Source organism: Aspergillus affinis (assembly GCF_023601865.1).
Source record: "Aspergillus affinis strain CMG 70 chromosome Unknown NODE_5_length_567868_cov_86_340925, whole genome shotgun sequence".
Taxonomy (NCBI): domain Eukaryota; kingdom Fungi; phylum Ascomycota; class Eurotiomycetes; order Eurotiales; family Aspergillaceae; genus Aspergillus; species Aspergillus affinis.
Window position 1 is genome coordinate 248,334 of NW_026515786.1, and position 17,725 is coordinate 266,058.

General features: G+C 53.0%; 4 protein-coding genes across 4 annotated transcripts; 3 read left to right on the forward strand and 1 right to left on the reverse strand.

Moving 5' to 3' along the window:
- Positions 1-33: 33 nt before the first annotated feature.
- Positions 34-1,304, forward strand: KD926_008793 (putative short chain dehydrogenase/reductase family oxidoreductase; the record flags this gene model as incomplete). Its single annotated transcript, XM_053105169.1, has 3 exons — positions 34-271; positions 337-578; positions 645-1,304. 3 exons carry the CDS (start codon positions 34-36, stop codon positions 1,302-1,304), a joined length of 1,140 nt encoding a protein of 379 aa, XP_052960348.1.
- Positions 1,305-1,796: 492 nt separating this feature from the next.
- KD926_008794 (putative amino acid transporter) lies at positions 1,797-3,591 on the forward strand (the record flags this gene model as incomplete). The annotated part of the gene is made up of 5 exons (XM_053105179.1): positions 1,797-1,861; positions 1,942-2,024; positions 2,090-2,444; positions 2,504-2,732; positions 2,800-3,591. 5 exons carry the CDS (start codon positions 1,797-1,799, stop codon positions 3,589-3,591), a joined length of 1,524 nt encoding a protein of 507 aa, XP_052960349.1.
- An 11,172-nt stretch (positions 3,592-14,763) lies between these two features.
- Positions 14,764-15,543, forward strand: KD926_008796 (Phospholipase/Carboxylesterase superfamily; the record flags this gene model as incomplete). Its single annotated transcript, XM_053105200.1, has 1 exon — positions 14,764-15,543. One exon carries the CDS (start codon positions 14,764-14,766, stop codon positions 15,541-15,543), a length of 780 nt encoding a protein of 259 aa, XP_052960350.1.
- A 103-nt stretch (positions 15,544-15,646) lies between these two features.
- KD926_008797 (uncharacterized protein) lies at positions 15,647-17,660 on the reverse strand (the record flags this gene model as incomplete). The annotated part of the gene is made up of 3 exons (XM_053105211.1): positions 15,647-17,057; positions 17,118-17,253; positions 17,309-17,660. The coding sequence occupies 3 exons, from the start codon at positions 17,658-17,660 to the stop codon at positions 15,647-15,649; spliced, it is 1,899 nt and encodes a 632-aa protein (XP_052960351.1).
- Between the last annotated feature and the right edge of the window lie 65 nt (positions 17,661-17,725).

Below are 17,725 nucleotides of genomic sequence, written 5' to 3' on the forward strand. Positions count from 1 at the left end.
CCTCGGGTCAATGCAGCCCCGCGAATCCCCTCAATGCTTGTCCGTTCCGGTTATTGGAGCCACGGCCTGCGTAACCCGCAGTCTCCCCGCGACGCTCTGGTCACAGCCTCCGGGGGTACACAAGTATGGAGCCGGGATATAAATAGCCAACGCGGCCCGCTCCAGCCCAGCAGAGGCGTTGCTACATATCTCCAACCCATCCCACTTTCCTCTCACACCATGTCGTTCTCCGTCAATGGACGATCTGCAATCGTGACCGGTGCTGGTTCAGGTATGTGGACGATAACTGAAGCTCTACAAGATGTATACGTCGCCAAACTAACTGCAACAAAACAGGAATCAACCTGTCCTTTGCCAGACTGCTGCTCGAGAATGGATGCAATGTTCTCATCGCCGACCTGGCTCTGCGCCCCGAAGCAAAGGTGATAGTCGATCGCTACTCGACCTCTACTCCTCGGGCTGTCTTCCAGAAGACCGACGTGACCAGTTGGAAGCAATTGGAGAAGATGTTTGAGGTGGCCGAGAAGGAATTCGGAGAGATTGACGTCGTGTGTCCAGGAGCTGGGATCTACGAGCCGGTATGGCTGCTCCAATTTTGCGGACGTTTCTGAGTCTTAACATAATCGATCGCTGACCTCCTTCAGCACTGGACAAATTTCTGGCGCCCGCCTGGAACGCCCGACAGCCGGGATGCGCAACACGGGGACCGATATGCCTTGTTGGACATCAACCTGACGCATCCGATCCGTACAACTCAGTTAGCGATTTCCCATTTTCTGCGTCGCCGAACCAACGGAAGACGCAAGCATATTGTGCACATTTCAAGCATCGCTGCCCAGAATCCCGCGTTGGCAGCCCCGATCTACGTGGCCACCAAGCACGGTATAAACGGCCTTGTACGGTCTCTAGCCAAGCTTGACCGGAAATTTGGGATTCGTGTCACCGCCGTAGCGCCAGGGGTAATTAAAACCCCCTTGTGGACGGATCATCCGGAGAAATTGAAGATCGTGGATGATAAGGCGGATGAATGGGTGACACCCGACGAGGTCGGTCAAGTCATGCTGGCGCTCATCCAACAAGACCGCGTTAGTGAAATCATTGGCGACCAATCGGGTCAGGGACCCCAGTTCCTGGTCGGGGGAGGAACGGTGCTGGAAGTGTCGAAAACCGTGCGGTCGGTCAGTACGTTCAACGATCCGGGACCCGCTGATAGGGCTGGCAACACCGTCTCGGACATGAACGTGCTGGAAGACGAAGTATACGGATTGTTGTCGCAAAAGGGATGGGGAGCAGCCAAGCTGTGAGAGAGAAAAACGGTGTAGAAGTGGATGGATGATATTTATTAGATAATGAGAACTATTGCGACGTCTTGGCTTCCCTTTGCGAATAAGAGAATTAGATAAGGGAGAGGAAATGGGAAACCAGAACCACAAGGGAAAAAGGGACCAGAGGCGGAGTCAGCAGGCATTAAAAGCCCCCCGAGGCCGCCACTCCCACCTGTCCTTCTCTCTGCTCGTATCGCCCGCCGATTCCAGGGTCTTATCTCTCCTACTTCGACCTCCACCCCCGTCTCTCCGTCTTTCCTTTCCCTTTCCCTTCCTTCCTTTGTTTGACTGTATCTCCTTTTCTCCTGTCCTCTCTTTCTCCGTCTCTCTCGACTGCTCTCCTCTCCTTCCTGGCTGCTTCGCTGGTCCGAGTGGCTATTATGTTCATCGCCGCCATCGCAACTGGGCTCGGCTGATAACACTTTTTTTTTGTCTCGTACGTGACGTCGTGTGCCTCGACGACTCCCCACAATGCTGGACGACGAAGCGGCCGTCGGGCTTGGTCCCGCAGATGGTGTTCGCAATGCAGCTCGAAGGTATGCTTTTTATTTCTCTCCTAGTCGTTCTGCTGCGCTTCTCGGGCTGGTCTTGTGACTAACAGGGGGGCTTCTCGCAGGCGCGCAATCAGAGGGAAACGCGATTCTGGACATGAAGGCCAGGCCAGCTGGGTTAGCTGTGTGATCAATCTGGTCAATACGAGTGAGTCGCCTTATTCTCTTGTCCTCGTCCGCTGGACTCTCGCTGATCCGATCGTGGCGTGTTAGTTATCGGGGCCGGTGTCCTTGCCATGCCGCTGGCCGTCTCCCACATGGGAATTGTCCTCGGAGTTTGCGTGGTTTTATGGTCGGGCGTGACGGCTGGTTTTGGTTTATACCTTCAGTCACGCTGTGCCCAGTACTTGGATCGAGGACAGGCGTCCTTCTTCGCTCTATCCCAGATCACATACCCCAATGCCGCCGTAGTGTTCGACGCGGCAATCGCGATCAAATGTTTTGGCGTGGGAGTCAGTTATCTCATCATCATTGGCGATCTGATGCCGGGGGTCGTTCAGGGCTTTGTTGGTGATTCTCCGGACTATGACTTTTTGGTCGATCGACATTTTTGGGTTACGGCTTTTATGTACGTTGACTCGACCCCTCCAGTGATGAGCAATCGGAGTATGCTAATTTCTTCTTCAGGCTGGTCGTCATCCCGCTTTCCTACCTCCGACGTCTTGATTCCCTCAAATATACGAGTATCGCTGCCTTGGTTTCTATGTCCTATTTAGTGGTGTTGGTTGTTTACCATTTCGTGGTGGGAGACACGCTGGCCGATAAAGGTCCTGTCCGGGTGGTTCACTGGGCAGGTTTGGTTCCAACCCTCAGCAGTCTCCCCGTGATCGTTTTCGCATTTACATGCCATCAGAACGTATGAACCCGACCTTTGATAGATATGATCGCTCCGGGAGGGTGGACTGGCTAATGCAAGATAACAGATGTTCTCGATTTTGAACGAGATGGCCAACGCCAGTCACTTTAGGACTACCTCGGTTGTTTTTGCGAGCATTGGAAGCTCTGCTGCAACCTACATTCTCGTTGCAATCACTGGTTATCTCTCTTTTGGAGACAACATTGGCGGAAACATAGTGAGCATGTACCCTCCCGGACTTTGGGCTACGATTGGACGTGCAGCCATCGTCATGTTGGTCATGTTTTCGTACCCGTTACAATGTCACCCGTGTCGCGCCTCCTTGGACGCAGTGCTGCGTTGGAGGCCCCAGCCATCGTCGAATAGCAACGACGGCTCTCCCCATCGACACCCTCTGTTAGGCCCGCGGGGCAACCGACAGCCGGAGCCCATGAGCGACCTTCGGTTTTCCGTCATCACCACGACGATTCTCGTCTTGAGTTATGTTGTCGCCATGACCGTGTCCTCCCTACAGGCGGTACTCGCCTACGTCGGTAGCACGGGAAGTACCAGCATCAGTTTCATTCTTCCGGGGCTGTTCTACTACAAGATCTCCGCTCCCGATTCACCCACCCACCAACGTCTGATGAAGGAAGATGACGAGGCTACAGAAGGCATTCTCTCCGACGACGGCGACAGCGACAATGACGACACCGGCGCTCACAGCCATCCACTCTCCGACAGCGGTATCCTCCGACTAGGCATTCGCCACTGGCGCCGGTCCTTGCTGCGGAAACTCAGTCTTGCCCTGGCCCTCTACGGTTTTGTCGTCATGATTGTGTGTCTGATCACCAATTCTCTCTTCATCGCCTCGCATTAAATTGCCTCGTGGATCTAAACCTTATATATCGGACATAAATCCCCGAGATATCCATACATTTACAACCTTAACAACCCAATTCGACGGGTGCCCAATGTTTTACGCCTCCTATCCCATCCATCATCATTTTATCATTCCCCACAGAGCTCACTTTTAGACAGAAGACAGTTCTATTGTTACGATCAGAGCATTTGAGAATCTTGAAATACCCTATACCATTGTACTGGCGTTGGGGAAACTCTTTATCTGATTATTTGACATCTTTTTTACTTTATCATCATTCCTTATTCATTTCCTTTTCTTGTCTTTCCTTCCTGTCCTTTCATCTTTGCACTATCACTCTGGCATAAACCAACCTCTTTCCTAGCCTTTCCTTCTTGGTCTTCTTCACCTTTATAACATCGATTATGTCATCGATTATGTTGGTTTCTCCCTTTTTTTTGTTTCCAGGTTTAGTTCAGGTGTTGGAGCTTTTTTTCTATATCATGCTGCGCTGTTTATTGGAATAGAGACATTTTTTCCCGTTCGATTTGATTTTCTGATCAGGATTTTGCAGGGATTTTAAAGATTTGGACTAATTAGAATTAAGTTCACGAAACCCATAAATTTACTTCGACGCGTGACATGAGGTCAAAGTTAAATGATAAGCCACGGTCGTAATTAAGCTAGGATACAGCTCTAGGAAATAAGAACACGGGGGGGAAACCATGAAATAGAATGAGATAGTTAACTCGGGAAAGAGAGAAAGAATAGCAAGGGAAATGATGATAAAAAAGAATTGATAATCGACATAATCAACGTAAAAGGCAAGGATGATTATCAGAACACATGTAGAATATCAATCAGGTTTTTTGCCTCGTAGGTGTGTAGTACCAAACGGGACAGTTACTCTGCTTTCCGGATTAACGAGGGCTGGTGATCTTGATATCCATCTTCCCTTCCATCAGCGATCAGCCATCCCCACAAATCTAGTTATTCTGCTGATTATTCAAAATCCGCAGAATAGCTAGAAACAAGTTCAAAATATCCAAATACAAGGAAATCGAAGCCGCAATCTCCTCCTCGACATGGTAATGACGCATAACCATCTGCGTATCGACAAGGATATACGCGGAGAACAACAGAGCCGCCAAACCACTATAAATGAGCTCGCTCGTCTTGCTGGGCATCAGCATCGCAACAAGGCCGAACATGAACAAGAACAGCAGGCCGCCGAACAAGTAGGGGATCCAGCTCGTGAAGTCGTATTTAGTCTGGCAGGCGAAGAGCGTCAGGGCGACGAAGATGCCGAGTGTTAGGATCAGGGCTTGGACGACGATCCGGGCGTCGTAGAACGAGGTGACCACGCTGACCGAGTAGGCTTCGAATACGGTGAAGCCGGTCAGGAAGAGGAGGTTCGCTGGGTAGCTTTTGCGCTTCCAGAAGGTGACGAGCATGAAGCCGATGGCACCGAAGACGGATAGGAACATCAGCCAGCTGTTGGATTGGATCCAGGTGCGGTAGCTGTCGCTGAAGAAGGAGATCGAGCTCATGATCGTCGTGAGGAGGAGTTGGGCGGTTCTAGATTTGAGACCGGGTTAGCTGAGTGGGTTTAATTAGGGATGGTGGTTTCGATCTCCGAGGTGAGTGAGAATCTAGGGAGCAGTGCACTTACAGAATCGCATAGACCTTCCGAATAAACTGCATACGGATGGGCAGGGTGCCCTCCGCCACCATCCCGCCGAACTATACCTCCATGTCAGCATATCTCGTTCATAACCAAGCCCCAGGCACTACCGAGAGCCATAGACGGAAGTATGCACCAACCTTGAAGTCATCGGGAACGTTGTCATCCTCGCTGCGAGGTTGCGGTTGCGAGTAGTCGGCGGTTGCCTGATAAGAAGGCGGGGGCTGAGAGTATGCCCGCTCCTCAAAGGAGTCCCGCTGAGGAGCTTGCTCGTATCTAGTATTCGCAGCCATTCTGCTGGGTGTACACTGCGGGTTTTGTCAACGGAAATGTGGATATTGAGTCTGCGTCGAGTCACCCACGGGTTTGGCGATGAGAGGTAGATAAATTGGTCAGGGGAGGAAGGAGGCGTGATGCGAGGCGCTTCTAGAACGTGACGTCGGGTGAGATCACATGATGGTTACGTTTGTGCATGCCTGTATTTTCAGGCAGACATATTATTCTTACTTGGCTCTGACGGAGAGTTCATGGACAAGCAGCTTAGATTCAATGTTTGTCTAGGTTCTAGCTCAATTATACTATTTATTCTAAGGCTCCAAAATATGTACTCGTAAGTAAGTTCTCCAAATGTATCCCATGTCCCGAAAATCATTCTCTCTCTCGATAAATCAACCCAAATATCTCAACTAACCTCTTTCTAAAGATGTTCTAGGGGACCCGCGGGAGGGTCCCTCTTCATCTATCACATCATTTGCATCTGTATAAGGCCTCGAGTCCGCGGGATAGTCATCCTCGTCACTGGAGTCATCCCCTATCTCCCCGGGCCCGTGCGCCACGCTAGCAACAGCCAACTGATCCGGACGCTTTCTGCGCTCGAAGTCCTGCGCGTGCGCCGAGGCCAGGATGGTTCCGACGCGCGACATGTGACGCGCGCGCATCGAGGCGCCGGGAGTCGACGGGGTGCCGTGCTCGACATCCGCCGCGAGGACGGACCCCGAGGGTGGGACTATGACGATGTCCGTTTCGTGCAGTGGCATGGCAGCGGTTTGGTCGGCTTCGGCCTGCGACGAGGCTAACTCGTAAGGCAGTGGCACGTCCCTCGAGGCGCGGAAGAGCAGGACGTTGGTGCAATGTTCGTTCTCCACACGGAAGATGGTCCAGACGCCTCGTCGGCAGATTTCCGAGAAGGAAATAGCGAAACTCAGGACCGCCGAGTGCTGGACTTCCCCGGCGAAGATGGCGTAGAAGATCCAGTTGAAACGCACGATAACATCGATCGCCATGGCGGCGTAGTACAACCACGCTTTTCGGAACGCCAGAGCGTCTCGGAGCAGTGGGTGTTTGGCATACGGGTTCCCCAGACTCCAGTCCATGGCGAGATCCCACACAGAAGTGTAAACCGCGTTCAGCAGGGCGAAGGTGATGAATGGAGCTTCGAACCGAGTGATCTTGTCAATGCGGTACATGCTCAGGGTGGCGTAGTAAAGCACGCCGAACATGTATTTTCCGAAATTGGCCAGGTGGGGGAAGACGTTTCTCGTATCCGCATAACGACGGATGCATTGCAAGGCTCGCAATATGGACGGAATGGTTGTGAAGAATCCTAACAGTCTAGAGTGGGATGAATTGCACTGCGCGGCATTCGTCCAATGTTTGGCGTATAGACAAAAAAAGAGCGAGATGTTCTAGGATGTGTGAGCCCATGAACCTCAAGCTAATCCTTGATCAACTTACGCCCATAGCATATGTTTGAGAGCAGTACATGTCTCCGAGGAAGAAATCTCGGAATTCGACAGGATAGAATCCCGCGAGGGCGAGACGCCACTTATTTCATTAGCCGTAATCTCTCACCAGGCAGAGGGGAAGGGCCGTCACAAACATTAGAATATGCCCACCACTTTCGACTTCGATGATACAATACGCGGGCGGGCAGAAAAAGCACGATCACCGTCACGCCGACAAGCACAACGGGCCAGTACACGTACATGGCGTTGACCGACATAAAGTTTAACCACATAAACAATCCCAGTATAAACATGAAAAAGCAAGGTAACTAAACCAGAGTTAGCCGCGATCGAGAGACCAAAGTCAACAGGTCATACCTCCGATAATTGACGCCAATCCAGAGCGTGTCTAGTGTCATATTCAAAAACGAAAACATAATTGATCTTGGTCTTTGTCCAGACTAAGCAATCTAAACAAAATAGTAAGAAGTGGAAGACGACCAGGAAATAGCCACCATAGATCTGTCAAATCGATTAGCCAAGTGACCGAAGGAGAATTTCCTGCAGGGGGAGATGCAACTCACCTGCATCAGATAGCTAGTTTGCATCTGCACGTTAGGGTCCGGATGATCGAGGTTGTGGGCAGCGTACACCAAGGACTGGATGGCGAACAAAATACCCGCCATCAGCAAAATGCCGGAGCGGAAGGTATTCGGAGAATAGTCCCCGGATTTTGAAACCGTATGACGAAGCTTTGACGCCGCCAGCTTACGGTTGCCGCGTTCAAAGTATCGCGCATACAAATCCTCCGTTGCTGACATCAGATTCTCAATCACCTCACTCTGCACAAACCACGCCTTGTTGACCTTCTCCGACATATATCGCATCGTCGGGCGGGCGTGGGCAACCTTGTCGTACTTCTTGTTGATTTTGCGGAAAGCAGTTCTATTCAGGTAGGCATACGCCTTGAGCAGCTCGATGCCGCGGTAAAACTCTTGCAGCGCATACTTCAACTTCCTCTTCGCAACGCGATACGGAACCTCCAGGTTCGACTGATCGTCCGGCCGGCGACTGAAGTCCCTGCGGCCTTGGGTAACGTTTTGATCTTGTGCTTGCAGTCCAGGAGTCGACATCTCCGCCAGCGCCTTCGAGTTCTTCCCGATCCGACGCCCCGTGAACGCATCCTTCAGTCGAGAGCCGTTGAGCCCGGCGAATCCGTTGGACGGACCCGTGTCTCCATCCGGTACTCGGGACGATTTTGTGCCCAAGACTTCCTGGATACGCTGGTCCCGCATGACATGGAGCTGCTGGCGGAGAACATGCAGACGCTGGGAGGCCTCCTGTTCTTTCATTTGATAGAAGGACTCGATCTTATCGAACTCATCGTCCAGAAAGGCAAAGAACTCGTCCTGTCGACGTTCAATCTCCGACTGCTGCTGCTGGCTCTCCTGGGCCCGCTTCTCCGGAGAGTCCGCATCCGGTTGTGTGAAGACACGCTTGAGTAGCTGAGAAGTCCTCCTGACCGACGGATTCGATACCGTGTTTCTCCTGCGGTCCTTTCCGGAGGTGGACTGCCTCGCCAGGGGGCTGGCGTTGGAGGTTTCCGTGGGCACCGTCCGCGTGCTGGCATGCCGGGACATGACGGGGGACGGCTCCCGGGGGGCGTGCAGGTGGCGGTCATCGCCATCGGGCATAAAATCGTGTTCTTTGGGGTCGAGCGCCGGGTCTGGCAGCTCGAGAGACGCCACATCTGACGAGCCAGGATGTTGTGGTGGCGTCGCGATTATACTTCCGTAACTTCCCACGGCGGCAGAGAAGCGGGTACCCGAATTTCGCAGCGGTTGGCGCTCGTTTCGAGCACGGGGGGTAGGGATCGAGCTGGAGGTGAGCGCGCCACTTCGGGCTGGGGTCGAAGGGTTATGAATCGAGTCGGTAGCATCGGTTCTTCTATCGGAGGCAGCGCGATCGCGACCGGGGGGCGAAGCGAGCAACGGATCATCGTGACCGAAGGTGGCACGGCGAAGGGACGGATAGCTAGGATTTCGATTGGATTTTTGGACGGCCCGCGTGATGGCCTTGAGTTTCTTTTTCCCTGCCTGTGATCACGGAAGGGAAGGGGATTCGAGGGTTAGCCAATGTGGAAGGGATAGATGGAGCTCCAGCAGCCCGACGGAGTATAGAGAGAGGCGAGACGAGGGTGAGTGAGTGCAGCGACGCAGACTGACTGACTGACCTTATAGTCCAGGTACTTGGCACGCCATTCTGGAACTAGCTCCTGTTCCAATTCTCTGTAGAATGTCCAAAGATTAGCCCTCATGCACACAGTGAAACCTGGGCGCGACAATTGGGCGCGACTGACTTGGCGAATTTCATGCTGCGCAGGGAATGTGAGCGGGCATGATAGTAAGGAGAACAAAAGTGGCGGCCACGAGGGTATAGGTCTAAAAACGAAACCCCTCCCAATTAATCCCTCGGCGGTCAGAGGGTCTAAACGAGCGACACAAGTCGGGCTTTGTTTTAGGGATCTTTCTCTATGAGTCTGGAACGGATCGAGTCTAAGCTGTTGCTGCTCCTCTAGTAGTTATAACCGCCGAGCAGCAGACAGCCGGAGGTGGAGTCTGGGAACATCTGGTACCCAAAAGAAAAAAAAAAGGAAGCCAAGAAAAAGGAAAATGGAGTCAAATTGAAATAATAATAAAAAAAGAAAATTGAATAAGTGGAATTTACCAAAAAAGAAAATCTTCTACCCTCTACGGAGTAGTGGGAGTGACAGAGCACAAAAGGGCAAAGACCGCCCTGACGGTAGGGACTGTAGGGACTCAGGGAGCTGGGAGGTGCCCAAGGCGAGTACTCATCATCAAATCGGTGTCACGGTGGCTCGTCGTAGGTACTTCCCTACCCACGGTACTTCGTATGCCACCGGAGGTACCAGTACTTGCCTCAGGAGGGCAGGAAGGCAAGGGAAGTCGGGTCTATCGAGCCAATAGCGTCTCCCGAAGGAGTCCATGATTGGGCCGGATGGCTGCACGTGCTGGATGCCCGACGCTCATAGGCACGTTCTCGCTGCCTTGTTGCCTTGGCTGGCTGGCATGCCGGACTTTCTCTCGCCTTCGGGACTAGTGGCCTTGGCGCTCAGTCGGTACTCTGAGCGGGAAGGGAGAGAGCTTTCCTTGCGGTAGCGGTTCCCTAACCTCTTCAGGCTTCAGCCCTACCTCTCTAGTATATGTATCTCCCCAGCTGCATCGGTACCAGAGCCGATTCCCCTACGCAAAGGTACCTGTGCATGTACTCCGTGCATACTCCGTACATGCAGCAGGACCCCCCAAATCCCGACCTATCAGCCATCTTCCAGGCCGCGCGCGTGGACTGGATTCCCGTCGCGGATCATCCTGAGTTTTGGGATCTCTCACATAACTGAAGGAGACTAGGCGGTGTTGCCAAGACTCAAGGTATCCCAAGTATCTCAAATCAGTCGGATGTGTTTTGAATCTGTCGGGTCGAGAGATTGTCAATAATTAGTGGTTCACTATTACGGTCCGAATCGGCGTATTCAGTATTCATTCGCTATTTTTCTCCGTCCCATCCCTGTACACCGGACTAAGTGGCCACCCTGGAGAGGCCACATGTGCACGGATGCATTGGCCTCGATGGTTATCTTCAATGGTCATCCAGTCCATACTACTACTACGGAATGCTACCTACAAGGTTCATGCGTCACATTTGTGTTTGAAATCAATTTCATTTCATTTCAAGAATCGATATTCAATAATTGATTCCGTGGGAAATAGATACAGTCGTCATCACATTGCATATCTCAAGCCCCCATCCCAGCATACCAGCCGAACTCGGTCATCCAATGACATAGTTTACCAGCGGCTGAAGGCTTCGTGGCGCTGGTAGCGCGAGGGGTCGTACTCATCAGCACCGTGGCCCTGGACGTAGTGCTCGTCGTACATCTGGTGAGCATTCTTCTTGGCGTGCTCGTGGGCCTTGATCTTGTCGACCTGGTCCATGCCCTTGGTCTCGGCGAGCTTGTCGACCTCGGCGCCAACAATGCCGGCGAGGGCCTCCTTGGCGAAGGCGTGGCTGACGGGCTTGCCTATCGGTGGGAGAGAACATGTCAGCGAAGAACTAATGACTGGGGTTTTGTTCGGGATGGAAGCAAATCTTCCAAGGCTAACACATACCTTCCTTGCGCTGGTGGTCCTCCCAGGCCTTCATACCGGCGAAAGAAGCGGCACCGGCAATGAGCTCGTGAGAAAGGTGGCTCTCGTGGCGGCCCTCCTGGACGTCACGGTGAGCGTTCTCGGATTCACCTGCAGGAAACTACTGGTCAGCCATTGACTTCATTTTGTTCTCGACCAGCCTTCCGACTTGATACGAGCAGCGAGGCACGTCCAGAGACGGAAAGGTCTCGTGATGAACGGCACGAGGGATAGGGAAGAAGAAAGCAAAACATACCCCAGCCCCAAGCCATGATGTATGATATGTGAGGGTTTTGGAAAAAAAAAAAAAAAAGTTTTGAAAAGTGAAGAGAGAGAGGATAGATTTGTGAGGAGTGTGAGAGAGTTATTGATAATGGAAAAGACGTCGAGAAGAGGGGAGTGAGAGGCTCATTATATCCTCAGTCCTGAGGAGAGAGTCCCAAGAGGGGTGCTCAAACGGCAACCTCAGGCCCCTCAAGCTATCGTTGCCCCTCCATACGCTTCTTTTGGCCCCACCGTCTATTCATTTGGTGGAATCGTCCGTAGGACCTCCTGGGTAACTGCGGTGCTAGCCTACCGGATTATGCCCACCGACTCTACGAGTGGATCGTCGGAAAAGCAGATTGAGTGGCCATCGTCACTTGGAGACTGCCACGTTACCCAAAGAAGCTCCGGACAGACGGGAGACCTTCGCAAAAGTGATCGCCCATTGGAAGGGTTTGGATACGGCGATGAGTCTCCAGCCGCGGCATCACCGATGAGGTAAAGCCCCAGGAGGATTAGCTTTATCGGCCGCCACTCGCTTCGTTGGATCCAATACGCGTTGTCACAGCCACGAGGCGAGGGGGAAGGAGGGGAAGGAGGCTTGAAACCGAGGATGCATCATCACATCATGACGGGGAATTAAGGACGTCACAGCGCTACCCCGTACGGTGTATGTGTAGACAGTTAGACAGCGTAGTAACGTAGTACGGATTACTGCATGGCTTGCCCGTCGTACACCGTAAAGGGAGCCCGGGAAATGAGCTCAGATGATCGGTCTCTAGGCGCCGTATTGTGTAATAGTTTCGAGATTTGCCCTATTAATTGGCTCAATAGGGTGGGCGCTGATCGGAAGTACGTGTCCCATAATCATAATAATAATCAACGCAGGAGACTAGCAGCACTGTTGATCCGCTGGGATCCGCCGATAGGCGAATGGGGCGCTCAGCCTTACTCCATTTTGCCCGGTGGATAAACACGGCGCAGCAATGAGTGGACAACGCCGATTCAGCCACAATGCTCGGGTCCCAACTGTGGTCAATTGTGGTGTGACGAGCCGACTCAACCGAGCCACTTGGTCGCCAAGCTTCTCTTGTCCAAGGCTTGTCTACCGCCCTATAGCCCTACAGTCACTCATGCGAATTTCATGCGAATCACAGGCGTATCAGGGATCGGACGCAGGAATCGACCTCGGATGGGAGAATGCGTAATGATAGTCAGGAGAGCCAGACCGTATGTTGGAGCAACGAGGACGCAGTCAGAGTCACTCTGGTCCCGGAGGGGATCTGTTTCATTTCCCTGGGCCAATGCTTATTCCGATCCTATTTTGGTTCGCCAAGTGGAGAGCGACATCGGATTTGTTTGGCTCTGGGCCCCTGAAACCCCCGCCGCGAGGACCGACGAAAGTCTGACAAAGTCAGAAAGTCAATAATGACAATACCGGTACCTGTCCATAAGGTAAGTGGTGATAGTGGCGGTGAGCAGCGTTCAGGCAGCCATTTTCCCTTCTGGGGGAGGCGATGTGTGGCTGAAGCTGCGGTGGAGCAGTCCCTACTCCGTAGTCCTATGTGCTGCGGACTCTCTCGTCTGTACACCGCAGCCCGTAACTCTCTTCCCCCATCTGCATGCTGTAAGGTCCGAGGGTGGATATCTGAGTCTGACAGATCGAGTAACCCTCTGCATCTTCCGTCCCTTCTTCTACCCACTTGGGTTAGATCGACGGACTAAAGGAGGCATTTATGACATAGCATTTCTATGTATATCTTTGCGTGGGGACCAAGGGGTGCATTGCATTGCATCGTCACGGATCCATCCTTCGTATGCGACATGGCCCAATCTAGATGGTTTCGGGTGAAATATATCCGACGGTCACCGGCCTGGTTCCGGACTCCCTACGTAATATAGTCTGCAATCAAACGAAGACATCGTTGATAGAGACGATTCGCCGTTCAACCCCTTGATGGCGTATGTGCAGCTCTATCTTCTCTCGATGTATCCAGGTGTCATTGTACATCATAGAGATGCATTAGCCTGCAGTCCCCTTGTACAACCTTAACCATCGGAGTGCCGCAGCTGCATCCTACTCTAACACTGATATTATGCATGCAGTAATGCGTACAGCGTCATAAGGTCTGTTGTTATGACTGCAGATTGTCATTAAGCTGTGTCCTGTACAAATCTCGGGAACGTCGATTGTTCATCCGGTTTTACGGCGGCACAAAACACAATGGAATAATGTCATCGTTGATATACCAACCAAGCGGCGATGCATTAGTCTCTCTGCATGTGTTGTTGATACTATTGTTTCATGCATCTTGGGTCGTCATCAACGCGACTGGTTGCCATGATAATAACCCCAAGTATCAGGGAATGGGCCTGCTTCAATCTTCAGCTACCGTACGCATCATGGTCTGGACCAAACATGCAGATGCCATGCTAGTATGTCGCTGCGCCATCTATATGTAGCTGTCTTGATTGTGGCCCAGTTTGATTGTTGGCGATTCTGTGAAACACCCCGACGGACGGGTAAATATGCGGAAGTGATGATCAGCATTGCCATACAACGGAGTTGAGCAATTTGTTTAGGAGCAATTGTCTCGCCAAGCACCACGGAGGCTTTCCTGAGAAGATTGTAGCAGTGCTGCTCATTATACTGTGCAAGGTAGCTCGGGATATCCAACCGAGATACGTAGCTTTGCAAAGAAACCAGGATTATGCCCAGAATATGTCTTTATAGTGATACTAGGGAAAACAAGCTAGGTTAGCTAGTTGGTTATAATTGATGCCATGAGCAACATTCAGGTCAAAACTGTTGTGTTTGCTAGGCAAGTACCTCGACCTGGACCGCCATCATTCACACAGCTGAAGAATATATAGTTATTACTCCGTACTCCGTGAGCTATGCCGCGCAATATACCGTCAACATTGGGAGAAAGATCATGCTGTTTTGTGCGATGTACAAGATATTTCGTCTATGATAAATTACCATCTCATTGAAACCTGAAAATGATGGAGAATGAAGAGAGAACAGGAAGAGAGAGAGAGCAGCTGGAAGCGATCTAACCCAAGTAGGAAGGCCCCCCCCATCAAATTCCGTCATCGTCAAATTTATGAATATCCTTACTGAATTACTTCCTCAACGAGAGAGCTCCTCGAGATACGCCTGAATTGGCCCTCTCATAACTGTCCAATTGACCTCAAACACAATCCATCAATAACTCTTTCTTCTCTCTTACCTACTACCTACTACCTACCCTCCACCACACCCACCAAATCACCCCGCTCGATCGATGCTCCTTCTACACCATCTACAATAATGCCCACCAAAACCCCCACGCAATCCGACTTCCCCTCGCACCTCACCGTAACCCTCACCCCTCCTCCTCCGTCGTCATCCGCATCCTTAACCTCGCGACCACCTCCCAACATCCTAATCCTCCTCCACGGCCTCGGCGACTCCGCCCCCGCATTCACCTCCTTCGCGCGCGCCCTGAACCTTCCCGAAACCCTCATCGTGACGCTCCAAGCCCCGAACCGCCTGCCGCTCGACCTACCAGGCTTCCACTGGGGTGATGACATCTCGTTCGACACGAGCACGGGCGGACTGGACATGGACGCCGGGTTTGCGGGGGCCACGAATGTCCTGGTGAACGAGGTGCTAAGGGACACGCTGCTAAGGAAATGTGGGTACCGGGCGCGCGAGATCCTGCTGTTGGGGTTCGGGCAAGGCGGAATGCTGGGACTGCTTGGGGTGAGGGAGTTTGCGAAGACGCAACAAGGGCAAGGGGATGGGGATGGGTCGGCGTTGGCGGGGGTGATTGTGATTGGGGCGCCCTATCCGCTCTCGGGGAGTACGGTGGGTGAGAAGAACCGGACGCCTGTCTTGTTGGTTGCTGGGAGGGAGTCGGCGGCTGTGACGGACGGGGCGGTACGCAGGACGAAACAGGTGTTTGAGTTTGTGGAGGTGCAGCGGTATGCGCGCCGGGATGATGGCATGCCGAGGAATCGCGACGAGATGATGCCCGTGATGCAGTTCTTTGCGAGGAGGTTGAGAAGCTGGCAGGGTGTTCCGGAGGGGAGCGTGGAGATTAGTTAATTTGATGGGGTCGATCGGGTTATGGTATGACAAGTGTGGTATATTGTACAGTTTACACATGGGCATTGATCTAACGCTCATATATCTATGGGAGTTTGGGTTACTATTTCACATCCTCGAGCGCTTTCCTCGCCCGCTCGACGGTTTCTCTGGCATGGGTCTCGGACGCTTCGTCGACGCGTCGTCCGCCTTCGTGCACCAGCGTGCGGAGCTGCTCCTCTGTCTCCAGGAGCGCGGTGCGACCGTCCTCGCGCACTTCGTTCTCCCAGAATTCTCGCGCAGAGTCCCATTTGCGCTGCTGCCGTCGGAGAGAGTAGATCAATCCCACTGCCGCCAGGGTGCAGGTTTCGTAAACCGACGTAGACGGGAAGGAGACGTATGTGAGAGCGGAGAGGACCGAGCTTAGCGACGTGGTGGTGATGCTGAAAGCCACAAGTCCCTGGGCCATCGCCTGCAGAGAGGGCACTTTAATCTCCAGCAGCTGGTTCCGGCTGGTGGAGATCTGCGTTGGCCACGGCACATCATTCGTGGGAGGAGTCTGCGAGTCGACCACACCGGCAGTGGCTTCATCCTTTGGCTTTTCTGTGTCTGGTTGGGGTGCAGCGATCTGCTTGGTTTCTAGCAGGGATTCGTCCAGCAGGCCGGCCTGCTGGAATTTGCCCGCGGTCCAGATGACCTCCTTTTCTGCACGACGCAGGTACTTCTTCTCCAGGATCTCGGCCGTGATCATGCCGACGTCGTCAACATGCCAGAAGAGCTTCCACCACGCAAGGTCTTTCCACTGCTTGCTGGCAAAACCCTCTTCCAGCGAACTCCGTAGCTCGGAGTGTGCTTTCTCCGCCCACTCGGTCACCGACCGATTCATTGTCCCTCGCACCAAGTCGGAAACCGACCCTTCTTGCTGCTCCCGGGCCCGTTTCGCTTGTTCTGCATCCACGCCCGTCTCTGCGGCACCGACAAGCGATGTGATCAGCGACCTCAACGAGGGGTCGAGAATATCTTGATCGGCGCGCAGCGACGCCAGCCAGTCCACGACCGGCTGGACTCCGCTGCCGTTCCAGCCCCGCTCATAAAGCGAGGCATTCTGTACGGATTCGCGAAGTTTCGCCAGCGCCTCGTCTGCCTGGTCGATGTCCACAAAGGCGATGCGGTCATTGTGCTTTTCGGGATCGCTAGCCGCCAGCTCGATGGCGCCGTAAACCGACTCGGTCTCCTTTTTCAGGTCCGATCGAGCGACCAGGTTACTGTATGCAAGTAGACCGTCCACGCCGCGGCCACACACGATGGCTCGGTGTACTGGATATCGCACCACGTTATGGCGACCGGAATGCGAGGTCTGGATGGTCACCGTGGGCACTAGAAACGTTTCCGCCGTGAACTGGGCCCCGGGCATTTCCGTGTTCGCGCCGAGGCTTGAGACCAGGATTTCCAGGTTGCCTTTCTTGAGAATCGAGGAGGGGACCGAGATGGTGGGGAAAAGGTTATTCGGGATCGACTCGGATACTTCGCCATATCTGGCACTCGTCAGCATCATGCCGCGCGTGTTTTAAGATGAATGGATGGATGTAACATACCGAATAAGTAGTCCTCGTGACGTATCTGCTTCGTAGGCATCAAGCGCATCCTCCCAGTTCTCGCGAGGAGTCAACGGATCAGCCAGTAATAGGCGAACGAGTCGGCGCGCAGAGTTGGCATCATCCAAGCCCAGCACTAGAAGAACAAATGAGCTCCAGCCTCCATGTGAATAACAGATTGTAAAACCCACCAGCTACTCGAATAAGAGGTACCTCCGACTCTAACCCCCGCAACGCAAGTTGCAATCGACTCAGGTTGACCTGCTCCGTCGCAACATTTTGCACCTGGCTCAGAGCCTCGTACAGCTCTCTCAATCGAGGCGGCACCTGTCTGCTGGAAGGGATCACCGAGGAAGTGGTGGACGGACGAGGCGACGCTGCCCAGGACGAAGACTGACGATTTCCGTCGGAGATGTTGGCGGACCGACGCGTAGAAAGCGCTCCTCGTCGAAAGGTTGCGCAGGACGGGCAGGGGAGATCCGATGCGCTGTTCTGGACACGCCGTAAGCTCCTTTGTAAGGAGCCGCGCAATTTGGGAGGCATTGGCGACAGGATGTGAGAGGGACGGGGGTGGGAGACAGATGAAGGAGTTTAGGCGATTTGATCAT